The sequence below is a fragment of the Ursus arctos genome, unplaced genomic scaffold (genome assembly GCF_023065955.2).
Source record: "Ursus arctos isolate Adak ecotype North America unplaced genomic scaffold, UrsArc2.0 scaffold_1, whole genome shotgun sequence".
In the NCBI taxonomy this organism is placed as follows: Eukaryota; Metazoa; Chordata; class Mammalia; order Carnivora; family Ursidae; genus Ursus; species Ursus arctos.
The window spans coordinates 96,586,521-96,603,860 of record NW_026622763.1 but is presented as its reverse complement, the minus strand read 5'-3'; the positions used below and the strand labels follow the sequence as shown (position 1 = coordinate 96,603,860).

General features: G+C 36.6%; 1 protein-coding gene across 1 annotated transcript in view; it reads right to left on the bottom strand.

Moving 5' to 3' along the window:
• NYAP2 (neuronal tyrosine-phosphorylated phosphoinositide-3-kinase adaptor 2) overlaps window positions 1–8,520 on the bottom strand; it is a 238,856-nt gene extending 230,336 nt beyond the window's left edge. The window contains exon 1 of the mRNA XM_026491817.4: window positions 8,300–8,520. Coding sequence (XP_026347602.4) covers window positions 8,300–8,520 — 221 coding nt within the window. The remainder of the gene's footprint in view (window positions 1–8,299) is intronic.
• Window positions 8,521–17,340: the final 8,820 nt, after the last annotated feature.

The window sequence follows — 17,340 nt, the reverse complement described above, 5'->3', positions numbered from 1 at the left end:
AAGCCCCTCCTCTTGCCAACATCTGTCTATTTATTTCAGATATGGAACAGATACTGAGATTCTTAAAATCTAAAGTCAGGGCTAGGTCCAGAATCTAATTCAAGTTGAAACAACCACAAGTATAAATAGCTCCCAAGAAGCTAGGTGAGGAGGAAAAGGAGACTTATCTTAAATGAGCCATAAAGGGGTCTTCCTTCTGTGGCTTCTAATCCGTCTCGGCAGGTGACTGAATGAAAAACTTAAAATCGTCTTCATTACAAATATAAATGCAGCCTAAATTGTAAATAGATGAATGCTACTAACGTTTGTATTAATCATATTAGGACTGTGGTGACCCTTCCCGAAAATGGCAGGCCAGAAGGACAGACACCACCTTGATTTGCAAAGTGAACAGGCACAAGGGCCAGAATGGACCAATGTGGTGTCCTTAGGCTAAGTGGGGAAAGTTAATGGTAATGACCATAAGTGGTATCCCTGGATATATGCTCATTAATATTAGCTTTCCCCACCAGCACTGAAAAAAAAAAAAAAAAAACCAACGTGGAACACTTTCAATAAATCAATTTATTTAGGATCCGCCTTGTAGATTTGGCTTCTGGCTCAATAAAGAGCAGCCAGTGAGAGACGGACAAGGTGAATTATTGAATTCTGTCTTCTAACTGTATGATTCTATGAATAAAAATCTCCCATACATTTGGTGTTTAACCAAAATTACTCCAATATCTGGATATCTTGTTTATCTTTGAAAAAAAATCTGGATGCATAATTTTAACGTAAAAACAAGCAAAACAGCTTGAGGTCCTCTGGAATGATTAATACAAAAGTGATTGGAATTAATCACAAACGCAAGAGAAAGCCGAAATTAGAGAGGGTTATTAAGATACTGTCTGCTGTTTAATCTCACCCCCTTATCAACACATTAACCTTGTTTTCTCTGCCTGAGCACTGAGTCCTACAGCAAAATTAGGTCAGAAACTCACATCAGATCAGATCAGCTGATTCAGTCCAGCAAGACCCTGACATGCTGCAGATTTGAATTTCATTCTAGATAGGATTATGGCTGAGGGCTTTTTGAGTTTGTTTCCTGGGCTCTAAGCACAGGAGCTTTCGCTAATTGTAGAGTATTTCTGTACTAGCTGTGGAGTATTTCTAAATATTTTAAGACTAGCTGTAAATTATTTTTAAAAGTTGACACAGTTATGTTTCTGAACCCTGGTTCATTTAACTGTCCTCAATTCACCTGAACAATGGTGCTTCAGCAACTGTTTTGATATACAAAGACGGTATTTCATTTTTCTACATGTCTCCAATTAAAACAAACCCAATGAGATTATCTATTCATGACCAAAGTAGGTATTCATACAGCACCTGAATAGATAGATCACTCATGAAAATAGAGCCAGCAAATGCTCTCTCTTTCCAGGTAGTCTTGCCACAAATCATGAGTATGATTTCAGAAGCCATAACTATCTAGAGAGGATTTATGTAACTGTTAACATTTCTCTAATAAGAGTTCTCTGTGTAATTATGTCTTGGCTAAACATTTTAAATATTAAAGAATTCGAAACCCTGGTATTAGAACCATTTGCTTTTTAGGTAGCAATGTTTTAGAAAAAGAAAAGCAAATACTTTCTTTATTTTTATTTTTTTCCCCTCCATGGTCTAAAGTATATTTAGTGGTCCTTTGTTTCTCTTTGACTAACAGAAATACTGAAACCTTCAAATATAAATAGCTCCCAAGTACACATACTAATATGCAATTGCATGTATTTTTTTAAAGGAGCTGTAAGTAATCTAATTCCATTTCTGACTGTCACTTTTAAAGAGGAAATATAACCTCATATAGATCCCTTGAGGGCATCCACAGGGAACAGAGATGTTCCTAATCAGCCTAAGTAGTCCTTTGTGACAGAACCACTTTGCTCTAGCGGAGAGCTGTCTTCCAGACATGCAATGTTTGGGAGAATTTCACTAATGTAACATTTGTTTCATTAGGGGGAAAAAAATCCAACCCGGTTGGATAATAGAAAACATACTTGGAAAAACATGTACTGGAAACATATTTTCTTGTTGCTTTTTATTGAAGGGATGTTGCCTATATTGTTTTCAAAATTCTGTGGCTAATAGTAAAAGGAGACAGTGTCGGGACAAGTTCCAGAATCCAGAGAGAAAAATTCACTTGAAAGGAAGCCTCAAACCCCAATGGGGTCTTGGTATACCAGATGCTCTTTTGATCACCACTCCTCCTCAGTGAATCCTAAAGGAGGCTTTACCTATACATAGTGAACTTCCAACACTGGCCTTATGTTCACAGGTGCACACAGGCACTGCCTTTAGAACTTGGCTGTGGCCAGATTCTGTTCTCTTTGGTCAGTTGCCTCCTTCTTAATGTCTGGTCCTATGCTGTATTAGTGGTTCAACATTCCCGTCATCCCTGTTCCTTAGACATCACTTTTCACCCCCACACATGGCAAACTAGGGTTTTGTAACCCACCTCAAGTAAGCACACTTGTTGGAAGCTATAGGTTTTGAGCATTTGTTTTCTTACAGGCTTTTTAAAAGAAGTAAATCTCATTTAACAGTGCCTGCACAAAACCATTAGGATTTAAAATAGCAGAAACGATGAGCTACTGAAATAATTTTTTCATTCTCCATTAACTTTTCTCCTTTCGGTCTTTCTCTCCCATTCTTTCTAATCAAATGTTATTTGGGGCTGTTAAAAAAAAAAAAAAAAAAGCACTAAGGGATCACTTTTTTTATTTATTTAGAATTTTACCACAACAAGCCTTTTCAGTAAAATCCCATTTGAGAAATGGAAGTGAAGATACCAGAAAGTTAGGAGTGACAGGGGGCTCAAGTTAGTTTAAAAATAAGGAATTGGACTCAGAAAGCCTAAAATGACTTACAACACTGAGAAAGTGATGAGGATATTCTTTTTCTGAGAGCTCAGTGTTTTAAGCCTCCCAGCTTCAGCACAAAAGGCATTTCGGCACATATGTGATCCAGAAGGTCAATCATATGAAATCCTATTTCCATTTTTTAAGCAATCCTTGGCAGTCTGCACATTTCTGAAATTGCAACTGGCATATTTCACAGAGAATTATCATCAATGCCTTTTCAAGGTCAAACATGCCCCATCTTTAGATTTTCAGCATTTATATCCCATATATTAAATCATGGCATATATTTAAGAAGGCATTCAGCAGACATGTTAAAGAATTTTAATTGTTTAAGCTATGTTCATTAGTGTCATGTAGATTTTATTTACAATAGGACATAAATTACATGTTAAAAATATTAAAATATGTGTTAAATTTAGATGTGAGTGTTCTGCTTCTGTTGCCAGCCCTGAAACCCCAAAATGCTTGCATGACCAGAATCTTGCTAGGGGATTTTCAAAAATATTCAAAATATATTTTTTAGTAAGAAAATTGAAGTAATTCCAAAAATGTACTATGAGAAGGAAATAAAAGATCATTATGTTTTCAATTGTCAGAATCCCAAAATACCAGTCACCATACAAACAAAATAAAGTTGAATTTGGATATTACAGTGGACACTGAGAGGAGATAACAAGATATCCGCAGCCAGCCCTGGCACAGAGTCATGAGAGATCTTTGGGCCCCTCCTCCTGTCTTATCATCGCATTTTTGGCCCTTTGAGACATTTCTGTCTCAAACCCTGCCCCCTGAACAATATCCAGAGACCTCTATGTCCTCAGGTACATGGGCCATGTTTTTGGAAAAGAAAGACATCTAGACGTCTCAATAATTTAGGAGGTTTTGCTAGTATTTTGTCCTTTCCAAAGATATTTATTTACACTTTAAATTAGGATTCCAGAAAAATATTTGGAGGAGTGGGCATGGGAAAGAATGTGTAGAGTCACCAATAGAGAGACACATACCGCATCTTCAAATCCTATCACATGAACAGCTAAGGAAGCAGTAACACAATGGTGTTTGGGTTGTGATGAACCAGGTTCAGGACCTCGTCTGCAGGGTTAATCATTCATTCATGCTCATTCAGCCATCCATACACTGGACCATCTTTTCTCCTACGATGGCTGAGCAGTCTATGCTTTTTCCTAAGATGTCTTAGATCCCAACCTTTCCTGCCTACTCAAGTCCATAATCACAGTGATTTTTCCTTTTTGCTCCTAAGCCATTAACATTTCCCTTTCTATTGTAATCATTCATATCAACATTTTCAATAAGCTAGTTTTCTCTCTTCTTAAAGGAAAAAAATATAGAAAAACAAAGTACCAAACACCCCACTTTGCACTACAGCTACTCTCCATATTTTTCAATTTCTTTAGCCTCAAAGCCCTCAAAATAGTTCTCTATATTTTGCTTCATTTCCTTTCTTCCCACTCTCTCATGAATACAGTCTCACTGGGTTTTGTCTCTAGCCCTTCACCAAAACTGTTCTTGTCAATAACACCAATGTGGTAAGAGGCGTCAATTCTCAGGTTTCAATATAGCTGATCCATCCGTAACACCAATCTTCTTTAATCACTTTTCTCACTTCACTCTGAGACATCACCTTCCTTCATGGTTTTCCCCCTCTCTCATGGCTATTCTTCCTGGACTCTTCTGTTCCTATCATGTAAGCAGTCTGGTGCCCCAGGGAACCATCAAGGGTGCTTCTCCCAAACCTCTCTAATTGTAGATTCTAAATATATTCAACTAGCCTCATGCCTTGAAATCTACAGATTATGATGACCCTCATTTTTTTTTTAAAGATTTTATTTATTTATTTGACAGAGCAAGAGACAGGCAGTGAGAGAGGGAACACAAGCAGGGGGAGTGGGAGAGGAAGAAGCAGGCTTCCAGCAGAGGAGCCTGACGTGGGGCTCAATCCCAGAACGCCGGGATCATGCCCTGAGCCGAAGGCAGACGCTTAACGACTGAGCCACCCAGGCAACACTGACCCTCATATTTGTATCTCTAGCTTTGATCTTTTTTTTTTTTAATGATTTTTTATTATATTATGTTAGTCACCATACAGTACATCCCCGGTTTCCGATGTAAAGTTCGATGATTCATTAGTTGCATATAACAACCAGTGCACCATGTAATACGTGCCCTCCTTACTACCCATCACTGGTCTATCCCATTCCCTCACCCCCCTCTCCTTCTATCCTGGGTAGCCCTGTTAGAATCTTCCTCATATTACATTCAAGTTGGTTTCTTTTTTTTTTTTTTTAATGTTTTTTTATTATATTATGTTAGTCACCATACAGTACATCCCCGGTTTCCGATGTAAGGCTTGATGATTCATTAGTTGTGTATAACACCCAGTGCAGGGGGTGGAGGAATGGGATAGACCGGTGATGGGTAGTAAGGAGGGCACGTATTGCATCTAGCTTTGATCTTACCATAAATCCCGGATCCAACTCTCTATCCAGCATCCTCCACTTGGATATCCAAAAGTGCTCACAAAATTCAGATACCAAAGCTGAGCTTTTATTCCTTTAACAGTTAACTTAAACCTCTTCTCTTCTAGTCTTTGCCATTTCATTAAATGAAAACATCATTCTTCTGGTGTTTCAGGCAAATGACAAAACACACACACACACGCACACATGCACACAAAACAACAACAAAACAAAGTTGAAAGTCATCTTCATTTTTTTTCTCCTACTCAACTCCTACATCTCATCAATTAGAAAATTTTGATGGTGCCCATAATTTGATCATTTTATGCCACCTTTACTATTACCACCCTAGTCCAAGCCACCATCACCTCTCGCCTGAATTACTGCAAAAGCTTTCTCTCTGGACTTCTTGTATTTAGCCATGCCCATCTATCTATTCAACACAGAAGCAAGAGTAACCCTGGTAAATTGTTCAGTAAAAGCAGGTCGCACTTTTGCTTAAAAATCTTCAGTGAATTTTATTTTCTCCTTCAGAATAAAACACAAAAGCTTATAAAGTTCTGCATTATCTGGTGGTCTTCTACCAGTCTAGACTTACATCCCCCCAATTCTTGCCTTGGTCACTGTGTGACACCTTGTCCTCTCCCTGGAACACATCGAACTTGCTATTCCCTCTGCCCAGAATTCTCTTCCTGCCAATAGCCACACACCCCACATTTTTGGCAGCACTTTTCCAATGTCTCGAACATCATTTAAGGGGCCTTGCCTGAGCTCTGTTTTTATCTCCTTTACCAAACTTGGCTTTACCACCTGTTATATATATTTATATATTATCATGTTTAGTGTTGTCTCCTCTTCACCCTTCCCTCAGAATGCAGCTTCCTTGTATCAGAAACTTTGTTCTGTTCGTTGCTGTCTCATCAAGGTCTTGAACATTGCTTGGCACCTAGCAAAAATTTAAGATGTATTCTCCAATCAATTAATACATTTAACAGCAAATGTTTATTGAACAATAGATCTGCTTTAGATCCTGTTGGAGGAACCGTATAGAAAAATAGGATCACTCTTCTCATGAAACTTACACTGTAGTTTGGACATCAGCAGCCATGGTGCATATCGCAAGCACTGTTTGCCAGTGGCCTTGAATCATCTTGACCTCAGGTGTTAGGTGCCCTATTTCTCTCACCTGGATCAGTGTCATTCCTTATGACCAGGATTAAGTCTCTCTGCCTGATCCTTTTTTCAGGGTGGAGTCAGAATTCAATTTGGAGATAAGCCCACTGTCTTAATATCTTTAGATAGAACCCTTCGGAAGACTGTTGATGAAACACAGAAGTTATCAGTACAGTGATAAGCACTCTTTAGTTCTCTGTAAAATCTAATGAAACTTCTGCAAATAATTCTATATTTAAGGTTAAAGAAAAGAATGAATGATTGAGTTTTAATCCCAAGATCAGGAAAACTTTCACTTTAGAGATGAAGCTGTTTGGAAGACAGGTGGGTTATCCTTTTTTTGTTATGGATTTTAGAAAACTCATTCCCATAAAAACAAAATGCTCACATACACACAGAAATCCATCAGAATTAATTCCCAGGGGGAAAAATTGTCCTGAAGAAAGGACATTTAGTGTGCCCTAGAAGGGAATCTGTGATACCAACTAAAATTGGAGCAGAAAGAAAAAATTACATAGTCCCCAACAACATATTGACTTAAATATATGTAATTGTGACAACATTTATCAAGTATATAATTTCGCAAACATTTTTATACCTGGTAATGCATGGATTTCCATTTTAATGGTCCAAAATAAAAAGATTACACTCTTTCAAAATAATCCTCTGTAACATTTCTTTTCTTGGTTTCCAATTCTCTGTCTTTCCCAAACCTCTCAAATAAAGTTATTTACCATGAAACAATTAAAGTAGTACATCCTTTTCTAGTTTCATTTAAGAATAAATAATTCATCTTAAAATAATAATTTCCTTAATATCATAATGTTCCCAGAGAGTAAGCAAAGTACTAATGTCAGATTAGATGAAAAATCTACCATCAAAATAGCTTAACTAATATTATTCAGTATCCAGTTAATTGATATGGATTAATTTTCTAAATTCTGAATCTTTGCACTTAGTAAATAGACCTTATTGAAGAAACAAGACTTTGTATAACACAATATGCCTCTACCTGTACCCCTATTGTGCACACACACATACACACACATACACACGCCGGAAATACTATGACATTGAAAATCAAAGATGTATTTCCTTCTTTGGGTTTCAGTGCCCTGGGAAATGTAGTCTCAATTTGGAAGCTGTAATCTGGCACTTATTTGCTTGTAGCTGTAAGCGTTGTGGTATAAAAGTCATTTCATTTCAACAAACCTGGGGCACTTGGTACCAGACAAGATATGTAATAGTCATAAACCTCTGCACAGAGAGCACATGGTGAGGGTTCCCCTTGCCTTCAGAGGCTCATATAATTCTAATTATCGATGAGTGTTTTTATATTCTAGGAAGAAGATGAACTATTACAAAGTAAGAACTATAAACAAAGACCATTAAATAAGGTGGGGTTTTTCTCAAACATTGACTATGAAAGTGTTTATGTGTTCCCTTGGGCTTTTATCAAGAGGTTGTTTGGTATGAGATTTTATTAAAGAAAACTGAATTCTTTCCCACTCCCGGCTGTACTTCCATATGCACAGCACAACAGTAAATAACTTTCGTTAGCTAAGGTGAGAGTCCTGTGAGTCGGATGAATTGTGTTTCTGTTACAGTTGAGGTGCCCATTTCACTTTGTCTCATCAAGCCTAGCTGGGGTAAACACCCTCCCTGACAGGGCGACAACATCACAACCTTTGCAGAACTCACCGATTTCCTTGTGTATGCAAGACTCAGAATACTTATATTTATACTTACCGTTTTATTGCTTCTTCTTGTCTTCGGCGTTTTTCATTCTTCTCCTTCAAGTAGGCCAGGTTGGTTTCATTTCTCAAGCGGTCATTCTCTCGTGCAATGTCTGATGCATTCTGAATAACCAAGCCATCGTAGGCCTTCATCCCCATATCCTCAATATATTGGAGAAATGTGTCCAAAGGGTCTTCCTCAGGATTAGAACTCATCATCTTGGAGGGTATCATGTAAAAAGGAACACTTCCTGTAGGATGAGAACACGTTTTACCTTTATCAAGGTGAAGACAAGAAACAAGGTGCTGTTTATTCACCCTAATATCTCATCAGCCCAAAGCTCCAATGATTATGGTAGAATCTATGTGGAGAAAATGTCTCATTAGAAACCACAGAACATCAAGAGTATTTGAAGTAAATATTAAATGAATGTTGCCCAAGTAGAAAACACTCCCTCAAACCAACAAAATTAGCACATCAAAAGCCAAATCTCCCGCACTGTGATCATACAAATACAGGATGCCAACATCAATGTTTGGTTGATGCATTTAGCGTCATGATTTCGTTCCTAAAACTGTGTTCTTATATCAATAAGATATATCAGATCCAAGCTTCATTTATTTTAATTGCCATAAAGACTTCTTTGCTCAATTTGAAATAAAATGATATAATTATTTGGAATGAACTTTCTTATTGTGTATGTTTTCCTTATAATTTTAAATTAAGATCTACAAACCTAAATCATTTGTGCAAAATATAAGCAGTAATCAAGGGAATACACATTTCTAATATAATTTGTTTTGGAAATAATCCCTTTTGACCCAACATTATTTTCCAAAATGTGCTCCATTATGTCTTCCTACTATGACTCAAATATCATAGGTCACCAAGATCACATTAATCCTCACCGGTCTGGTAATTCGAGGAGTGACAACTACAATTTTCACTGCTACATGAAGGTTTAAAAACCCATACCATAGAATGGATTAATGAAAAACCAAAATCAAATCAGAACAAAAACAAAACATAGGACTTTCAACCAATACTTATTCCGCTCATCTACAAAATGATGGAAATAATAGCTTCTACCTCTTGCTGATGTAATGATTTAGAGAGGCGATGCTATAAGGAGTTTAGCATAGAGTTTAACAATAATACGCATATAATAATGTTAGCTAATATTATCATAATAAAAGTACAGGTAGAAGATTGGCAGCAATGCTAACATCAAATGTGTATGTGTATAGATAGATGGGTGATGGATAACCAGCAGGCTATGAAAATCAGGATGCCTTGAAGTAGAAGTAGCCAATGAATCATGGAAATCAATGAAGGCAGGGGATAGAGAAATGGTGCTTTAATCAATCAAAAATAGAACTGGAGTTTAATTAATTAATTGCATACAAGATAAGTATTTTACCCTTCTAGCTTAATAAGGGTTACTGTCCTCAATTGCATCTTCACTGTTGTATAGGAAACTGGTATAATTGAGTCAGATTGAAAAATCAAAAGCAAAATCAATTAACAAGAAAAAAAGTTGGCCATTTAAAATTATAAATTACAGTTACATCTTTTATTTTCTTTAAACGGCCCAGAAAGACACTTTTAAAATATCAGCCCAACTATCTAAAGTAGACGCCCCAGGCTTTCATTTTTGCCACTATAAATCATTTTCATTTTGATTTTTTTACGAGTATAATCATGTTCCATACCTGGATGGTAGCTATGGAAACTTTACTTCTTATCAGAGTTTGTTAGCATTTCAACTGCCAGTCATTCATATGTTATTTGAGGCCGACTCTGAATTTAAAGATTTATTCTCCAATCTGTAAGAAGTTGTTGAAACTAGAGGATATGAGTTGTTTGTTGACTCTTGATTTTTTTGTTATGTTAAGCTTTATTATGTTTGGTTTGGTTTTAAGCCATAATGGGCTGGCAAATGAAATGATCTTTTAATTCCGACTACCTCGTATAATGGAATTATATTGTAATATCAGTCCATGAGTTTAGATGCTCAAGTGGTGGACATACATAGAAATAAGAAATTATTGCAACAAATGACTGCAATTTTCAGGGAAAAAAAAATATAGGAACATGATTCTCAGAAAGCTGAAGCATTACCATTATTGAGAATTCATTTCCACCAAGGACTTCAGCACTAGATGTGCCTGGATAAAAAAAGATCTGTATAATTTTATGGCAGTTAATTCTACCATAGTTAAGCAAGCCAAGTCAGTATTACAAGGATTCCAGAGATAATGCCTCAGGGTGGAAGAAGAGCACTCCCCCTTTGCCCTTGAGCAAAACTGTATATATCCCATTGGGAAAGGCATTACCCCAAAATTTGTGTTTCTTCTCTTAAATTTTCCTCCCATCCAAATGACACCAAATATTCTTTATACAGTTTATATATTCCAAATATTAACAGGGTTAATTGGGTACTTCTGAAAATTAATTACCTCTCTAAGTGGTCTTTCATGTTGGTTGGAGTTTAAGTTGTGTTTATTCCAAGACAATATTAAACAATAATATCATAAAATATTTATACTATGGAAAGTTGTACTATAAGATTTTTTTAAAAGTTGAGATGAAAATTTAAGGGATAAAAATCAACCATAAAATCTAGTAAAACTTCCAGATAATGAAATTGGATGAATGCAAGCATGCTTGCCATCTAGTTCTAGGGAAGGATTTGATTCTACGATTGTTCATTTATTCAAGTATTTATTTCTTTTTTTTAAAGATTTTATTTATTTATTTGAGGGAGACAAAGAACACAAGCAGGGGGAGCGGCAGAGGCAGAGGGAGAAGCAGACTCCTCACTGAGCAGGGAGCCTGATGTGGGACTTGATCCTAGGATGTTGGGATCATGACCTGACCCGAAGGCAGATGTTCAACTGACTGAGCCACCCAGGCACCCTTATTCAAGTATTTCTTAAGCAGCTATTATGAACAAGGCACTGATAAGGCAAAATTGTGTCCTTCTAGACAATCACATTGCAGTGTATAAACACGATAAATAAAAAATTTCAATGCAGTGTGACAAGGGGACTGATCCAGGTGGCAGTCGTGGCTTTCATTAGTTCATCATGATTTATGGTCACCATTTCTAAGGATGAACAAAGAACATTTTTCAACAATTATATCTAGCCTTCAAAAATAAACATAAACAATGAACTTGGACCCTACCGATGCTTAAGCATCACACTTTTCTGCTCTCTTGTCCACGTGTAAAAGGTAGTTTGTAATGGGGGGCAGGGCACAGGGCGCATAGGCAGTCCTGAAGAGCATGGCTGAGAACTTGGGCGGTACGGCCTGAAAATCCCAATGAAAGGATCCCTAGGTCTCTGACTTTGTGCAATTTAATGAATACCTCTAAGCTTTAGTTTCTATGTTTTCATGATGGTGGTTGGAATAATAATTACCTCCTTACACTGTTGGAAGTTCAGTTAGAAAATTCATATTCAAGAAATGTGAGCATAATCATTAGATACTTTTCACAATTCTAAACCGTGGCCAAGATTAAGTTTAGTAATCACTCCTTGGTAAACACATTTTTTACTTTAGAACAGAAGTGAATAGAATGTTTAGTGCAGTTCAATGTTCTTAGTCACAGATGTACAAATGGAGGCATGGAAGGCATTCATAGACTTGCCCTCTAACCAAATGCATGCAGACAGATCACTTATCCATTCTGCCCCATTTTCTACACCTAGAAAATAAGGGAATTGGCACATAAGAACCATGAAGCTCAAACACTCAGACTCTACCCTTCCAAGCCAAAGAATGTTTCTCAGCCAACTGAACTCTGAATGAACTGATTCATTCATTCATTCACTCCTCCCCAAAGGAAGTGAGGCCTCACTAAAGAAAAGTGAACTTGATGTGAAGTGTCCATCTTATTACGACCGCTACAATTTCAATGTAGTGAGAACTCACAGTCAGGTATGATCATAAATCTGTCTTTCAGAAATTTATAGTTATGGCTAAGATAGATATTGAATAAGGTACGCTCTATACCATTAAAAACTTGGCTTCGTTTTGACTGCTGGATATTAAATCAAGTTCATTTCTGGCCCTTGAATAACAAGCTTGTATGCAAGTATTTTGTAAAGGCTTGTCTTGAGCACCTAATTCCTAATGTTGGCATCTTAGGAAGTCCATAGTTAAGGAGCAAAAGAGCCCTTCTCCTTTAGGTATCATCTTTAGTCCTACCATAGTAAGTAAGAGATTCTTATTAGACCTCAAATGATTACTTGTACATTTGTGACAACAAACTGAGTGAAGTTGAAGGGAGCTTTTGCTTTTGCATTTCTCCGGTTATCCCCTTTATTTGAATTAGTGTGTGTCTGCAGCCATTTTGCTCCTAACAAATTAGACAATTTAGCCCCCCCTAGAGCATTGGTTGACAGCTGACATCTTTGGTCTTCATCTACAAGGTAGATAGGTTTTCATAAGAATGCATGGCATGGACTCAAATAGTACAAGATTTATATGTGTGTTCTTTTTCTTGGAAGTTGTGGCTCATATTGAAAATCTGTTAGGACTGTCCTGGGAAAGCACTTAAATGACTGCGATCAGAATCCCCATACAAATCAGATAGCTTCACGTCTTCACTTTATGCCTTTCTTCTACTGCTGTATTGTGCATTCATAAAACCCTCCTTTTGTTTGATTTTTGGATTACTGCATTTAAAATCATTGCCATTCTAATAAAAGCTACAGATGTTGGCTTCAACACAACTGGATAGTTAATTGCTCATCTTTATCTTATTCTTTCACTCTTGTTACTTATTTCCTGTAGACCACACCCTTCACAGAGACTATTTTTTGTAATATTGTGACACTTCCTAAAATTTCACTCTACTCAGCTAAGATGCACCAATTTACACTGGTGAGATTGAGGTCCATGTTTAAAACACTAAGCATTTAACTTTGTATTGAATTAACCATGTCTTTATTTTCTTTTGTGTGAAACCATCACTGTACCTTACCTATGCTGAGCCTAGAGCTGAAAATAGCATTACATTTCTTTACAATGTTTTTACTGAAATAAAATTATTTATTACATATACAAAGGTATCCAAATGGAATCCACAGAAACATAAAAATCCACTTCCTTTTTTTCTCTTTCTGTAGCCACTACTTGCATCCAAGGAACCCAAGAACATGAGACACTACATGACTTTCAATGTTAAAGCCAAAAAAAAAAAAAAAAAAAAAATTGGAGCACATTTTTGAGAATTAAGTGTATGCAAAAACTTTAACTGAGAATACACATTTATGTAGATTTACCTTGTAAATTAAGGAATCAATTTTTTGTTGCCTCAATTTACCAGAAGATATTTAATGTGGCACTAACTGCTGTCAAGATTGGGTTCTCCATAGAATAAAAGGTATTCAATTAATTACAGACTGTTGTTGAAGAAAAGACACACAGAAAGGGTCAGATAAAAATTAAGCATGCCATCTTCTTAGACATGTTAAAGTATTTATCTTTTCTTAAAATTCAGAACAAAGTTCTCTTTTAGTGTAATGTCATGCATTGTGACATCAGTCACTCTGGCTGCACAAGGACTGGCTCAGGTGGGTGTGCACACGGACTTATCAGGCAGAGCCTTCTGATGGATCACTGGCCGCCATTTACCAAAAGGGGGGTTCTAGTATATCAGTATCATCTGAATGGATTAGCCCACTGGCCCTTGTGAGGGCCCATTCTTTTATCTCTTCTCAAACTGTTTATTCAGAATTCTTGAAATGGAACTGTTCTCTATCTGAAACTTTGGTTTTCCAAGATTTAAAGTTGTGAAAACTCCATTAATCCAGATATTTTCCGTATCTACTGAGTGACAGAGGAAGACAAAACAACTGTTTGGGAAAGAACTGCTCCCCAATTCTGGAAGTTAAGAAGCTTCTTAAATTTTAGGTCACAGTTAACCCCATAAAATAAGGTTATAGCTAGAATAATGTAATGTTAATCTTGTATTATTATTATTATTCTGTTTATTTTGACTGGGAAAAACAAAATACATACAAGGGAATAAATTTCCTGGTAGAAAGACTAGGCATTTTGCCTTCATTTCACATTTATATATTTCATTTCATTTAATATGGGCAAGTTTTCCAGGCCCTCCCCCCCTTAGTTATTTCTAAGGGTTCCACACCACACCTGTCTCAACAGTGTGAGGAAGTTATTAGAATTTGAGCTATTAAAATTTGATTTTCCCTCCCACTCCAGTCATTGCATCTTCTCCAAGATAGAGAATTCTATTTTGTCCAGCAGAATCAACTCATCCAGATAAGCTTCCCAAGGCAATTTTAACTATCTTGTTGTTGTTCAGGAGAAGGAAAAAGATCTCTTACATTTTCTGCATGTACTCAGACCAATTTGAAAACACATTGTGAAAATATAAGTATTTAAATAATCAGGCTTCATATACATATGTAAAATATGTATGCAAATAAATTTCTAAAATGTGCTGACTTCACATAGGATCAAATCAACAGACAAGATTGCCTGGTTATCTTTTGTAACCTGTGTAAACCATGTCAAAATTGGTTTTCTGATAATGTGTCAAAAATAAATCTTATCATTTCACTTTGATTATACTTAAAATCCTACCCTCACAACCCCACAAATGGTCACACTCATTTTCTTATTCTCACTTTCATCAAAATGCAGCTGTTCTGCCCAAAATGGGAAATGTTAGAGTTAAAACCACGAGAGCTTGTTGAAGTGACTACAAAGATGCTGATTGCTTTTTTCTCAGAAAGCAGACTACTTTGTCGTGAGTTTTTCTCCACTCTCTCCCTTCCCAAAATGGGTAAAATGGTCATAGATTATGTTAATGGAGTGGCATCGTAAGTCGGACACCGGCCCCCAACTTCCAGGTTGTCATGGTGCTATTTGCGTATGGTCTAAAGAGATAGCTCATTTCCAGTAATATCAGGGACTCACAAAAAGTGTCAATGGCTGGGGTACTTTTCTGAGCCTTTGGCCAAAGGCTTCCAGATGCTTACAAGGCAGTATTTGCAAAGTAGATATAGTCAGTAAGATAAATTGCTGACTGGAGCTACAGTGGAAACCATCTAATTGAATTGAGAGTGTACAACTTTTTTTTTTTTTTTTTTTTTTGTAACAATAGGCAACCTTCTTGTCTCTAGGATTTTTGCACTTCTCTTTCTAAACTTTGCAAGTGCCTCAAGTCCTTAGGCTTCTCAATAGTTCCTTGTGAAGTTGTAGTATTTTCTCTCAGGTCTGTTTTCACTGATTTCCTGAACTGTCAATGTCCTTCAGAGTCCCCTTCTTTGCTGAGTTGGCAAACATATGTTGCAATTTCCACAGAGAAATAAAATAATTTTACTATTTGTGGCTCACATATTCTTGTATTAATCTGTTTACCAATTGACAATATAGAAAACAAGTTGGAGCATTATTTAACATGTGAAGAATTAGGAGAGGAGTTAATTTTCACTCTTGCTCTACAGTCATTATTTCATACTACTTGGTTATAAATTCTTGCATGTTAAAATGACTAAAACTACATTGTGTAACTTCTTACACTGGATTCCCTTATTTTGGGGCTATGTTTAAAAAAAATACAGTTCTATGGTACCAAAACAACTTTAGGATTTCCTAATGAGAAAGAACAACATTATTTCATGTAATAGTTCTTCCAGCTAGGGAAAACCACATTTCTTGTATTTAAAATATTTCTGGTTCTTGGAAAAATTAAAATGGAGAAACCCCAACAAAACAATTGCGTGTCCCAAGTAAAACAAGTCTACTTAAAGTTCTACAGAAATATTTGTTGTGATGAGACTAAGGAAATCTTCCTGATACTGAGTGATATTAAAATACATGTTTCTCAAAGAGGTTTATGTCTACTCAGTTAAGAATAAGCAGTTTCAGTGTATGTCTGATAGTTGGGTTTTTTTTGGGGGGGTAAGATTTTTTTTTTTCTTTTTGAGAATGCAAAATTAGGCTGACACAAATGTGCTGAGAGACTGTTGTAAAATATTTATGGTATGGAATAGCAGATAAATAGCTAGCATGTACAACGTGAATGCCAATTAATACCCTGAAAAATATTTTCAATGCTTTTAATAATTTAACATGGCTTATTTTACCAATGAAAATCTAGTTTAACCATTTCCGTGGTAATGTAACTAAGTGGGTAAGAGGGTACAAAATAGCCTGAGGCTTATTAAAGGCTTGGATACCTTCGCTGTGGCTTTATTTCTGTTCCACCTAATAAGACATGCAAACTTCAGCATTAAGTATCCCCAGATAAAATCCATTCCATTTCATAACCAGATTGTTTGATCTATTTAGTGCTGGATTCAATTAGCATGCTTAGAGAATCTGAAAAATGAGATACATACCAAAATTTAAGTCTCCAGGGAGAGCTAAGTGCAATAATCAGAAGGTGACTTGTGTCTGTCAGAGCCCTCTCTCGCGGTTGATCTCAGGGCAGTTCTGTAGGAGTAATCCAGCACCATAAGAAATAGACTCGTAGTTCAGCTCAGTTTTTCTTCAATTAAAGTGCATTGTATCTGGATGGGAAAAGTGTCCATTCCCAGATTCTTCATCACTAGAGATCAGAGCATTCTTGATGTTCTTCCTATCAGATAAAATGGCCTTTAAAGTTTGCTAGGAAGATACGGTGGCAGAAGACAGGTGCTTGTTTCCTTAAATCGACATTCAGAGAAAAGAGGGCATAGCTAATGGGTGGGGATGAATACACAGCCCCTCTCCTTCCAGGTCCAGCAGGAAAGAAATTGAATGATTTTACCCACTTTGCTACACAGATGATTACAAGACTCGAAGCAATCACCCAGGCTGGCTAAGGTGCCTCATTTGATTATATTCTGTGAAGACAAAAATAAATGAAAACAAAAAATCAGAAGCATCCTCTCTAAATGTCTCCTTTCAGCCAAAAAGATGCTCTTTCTCATTGCTACTTACATACAGAAGGTTTGGAGCAGCCTAGCTTGTGGCATCGTCCCTCCCCCGTGACAACCAGCTCTCTCTCTCCCATTCTCTCTCTCTTT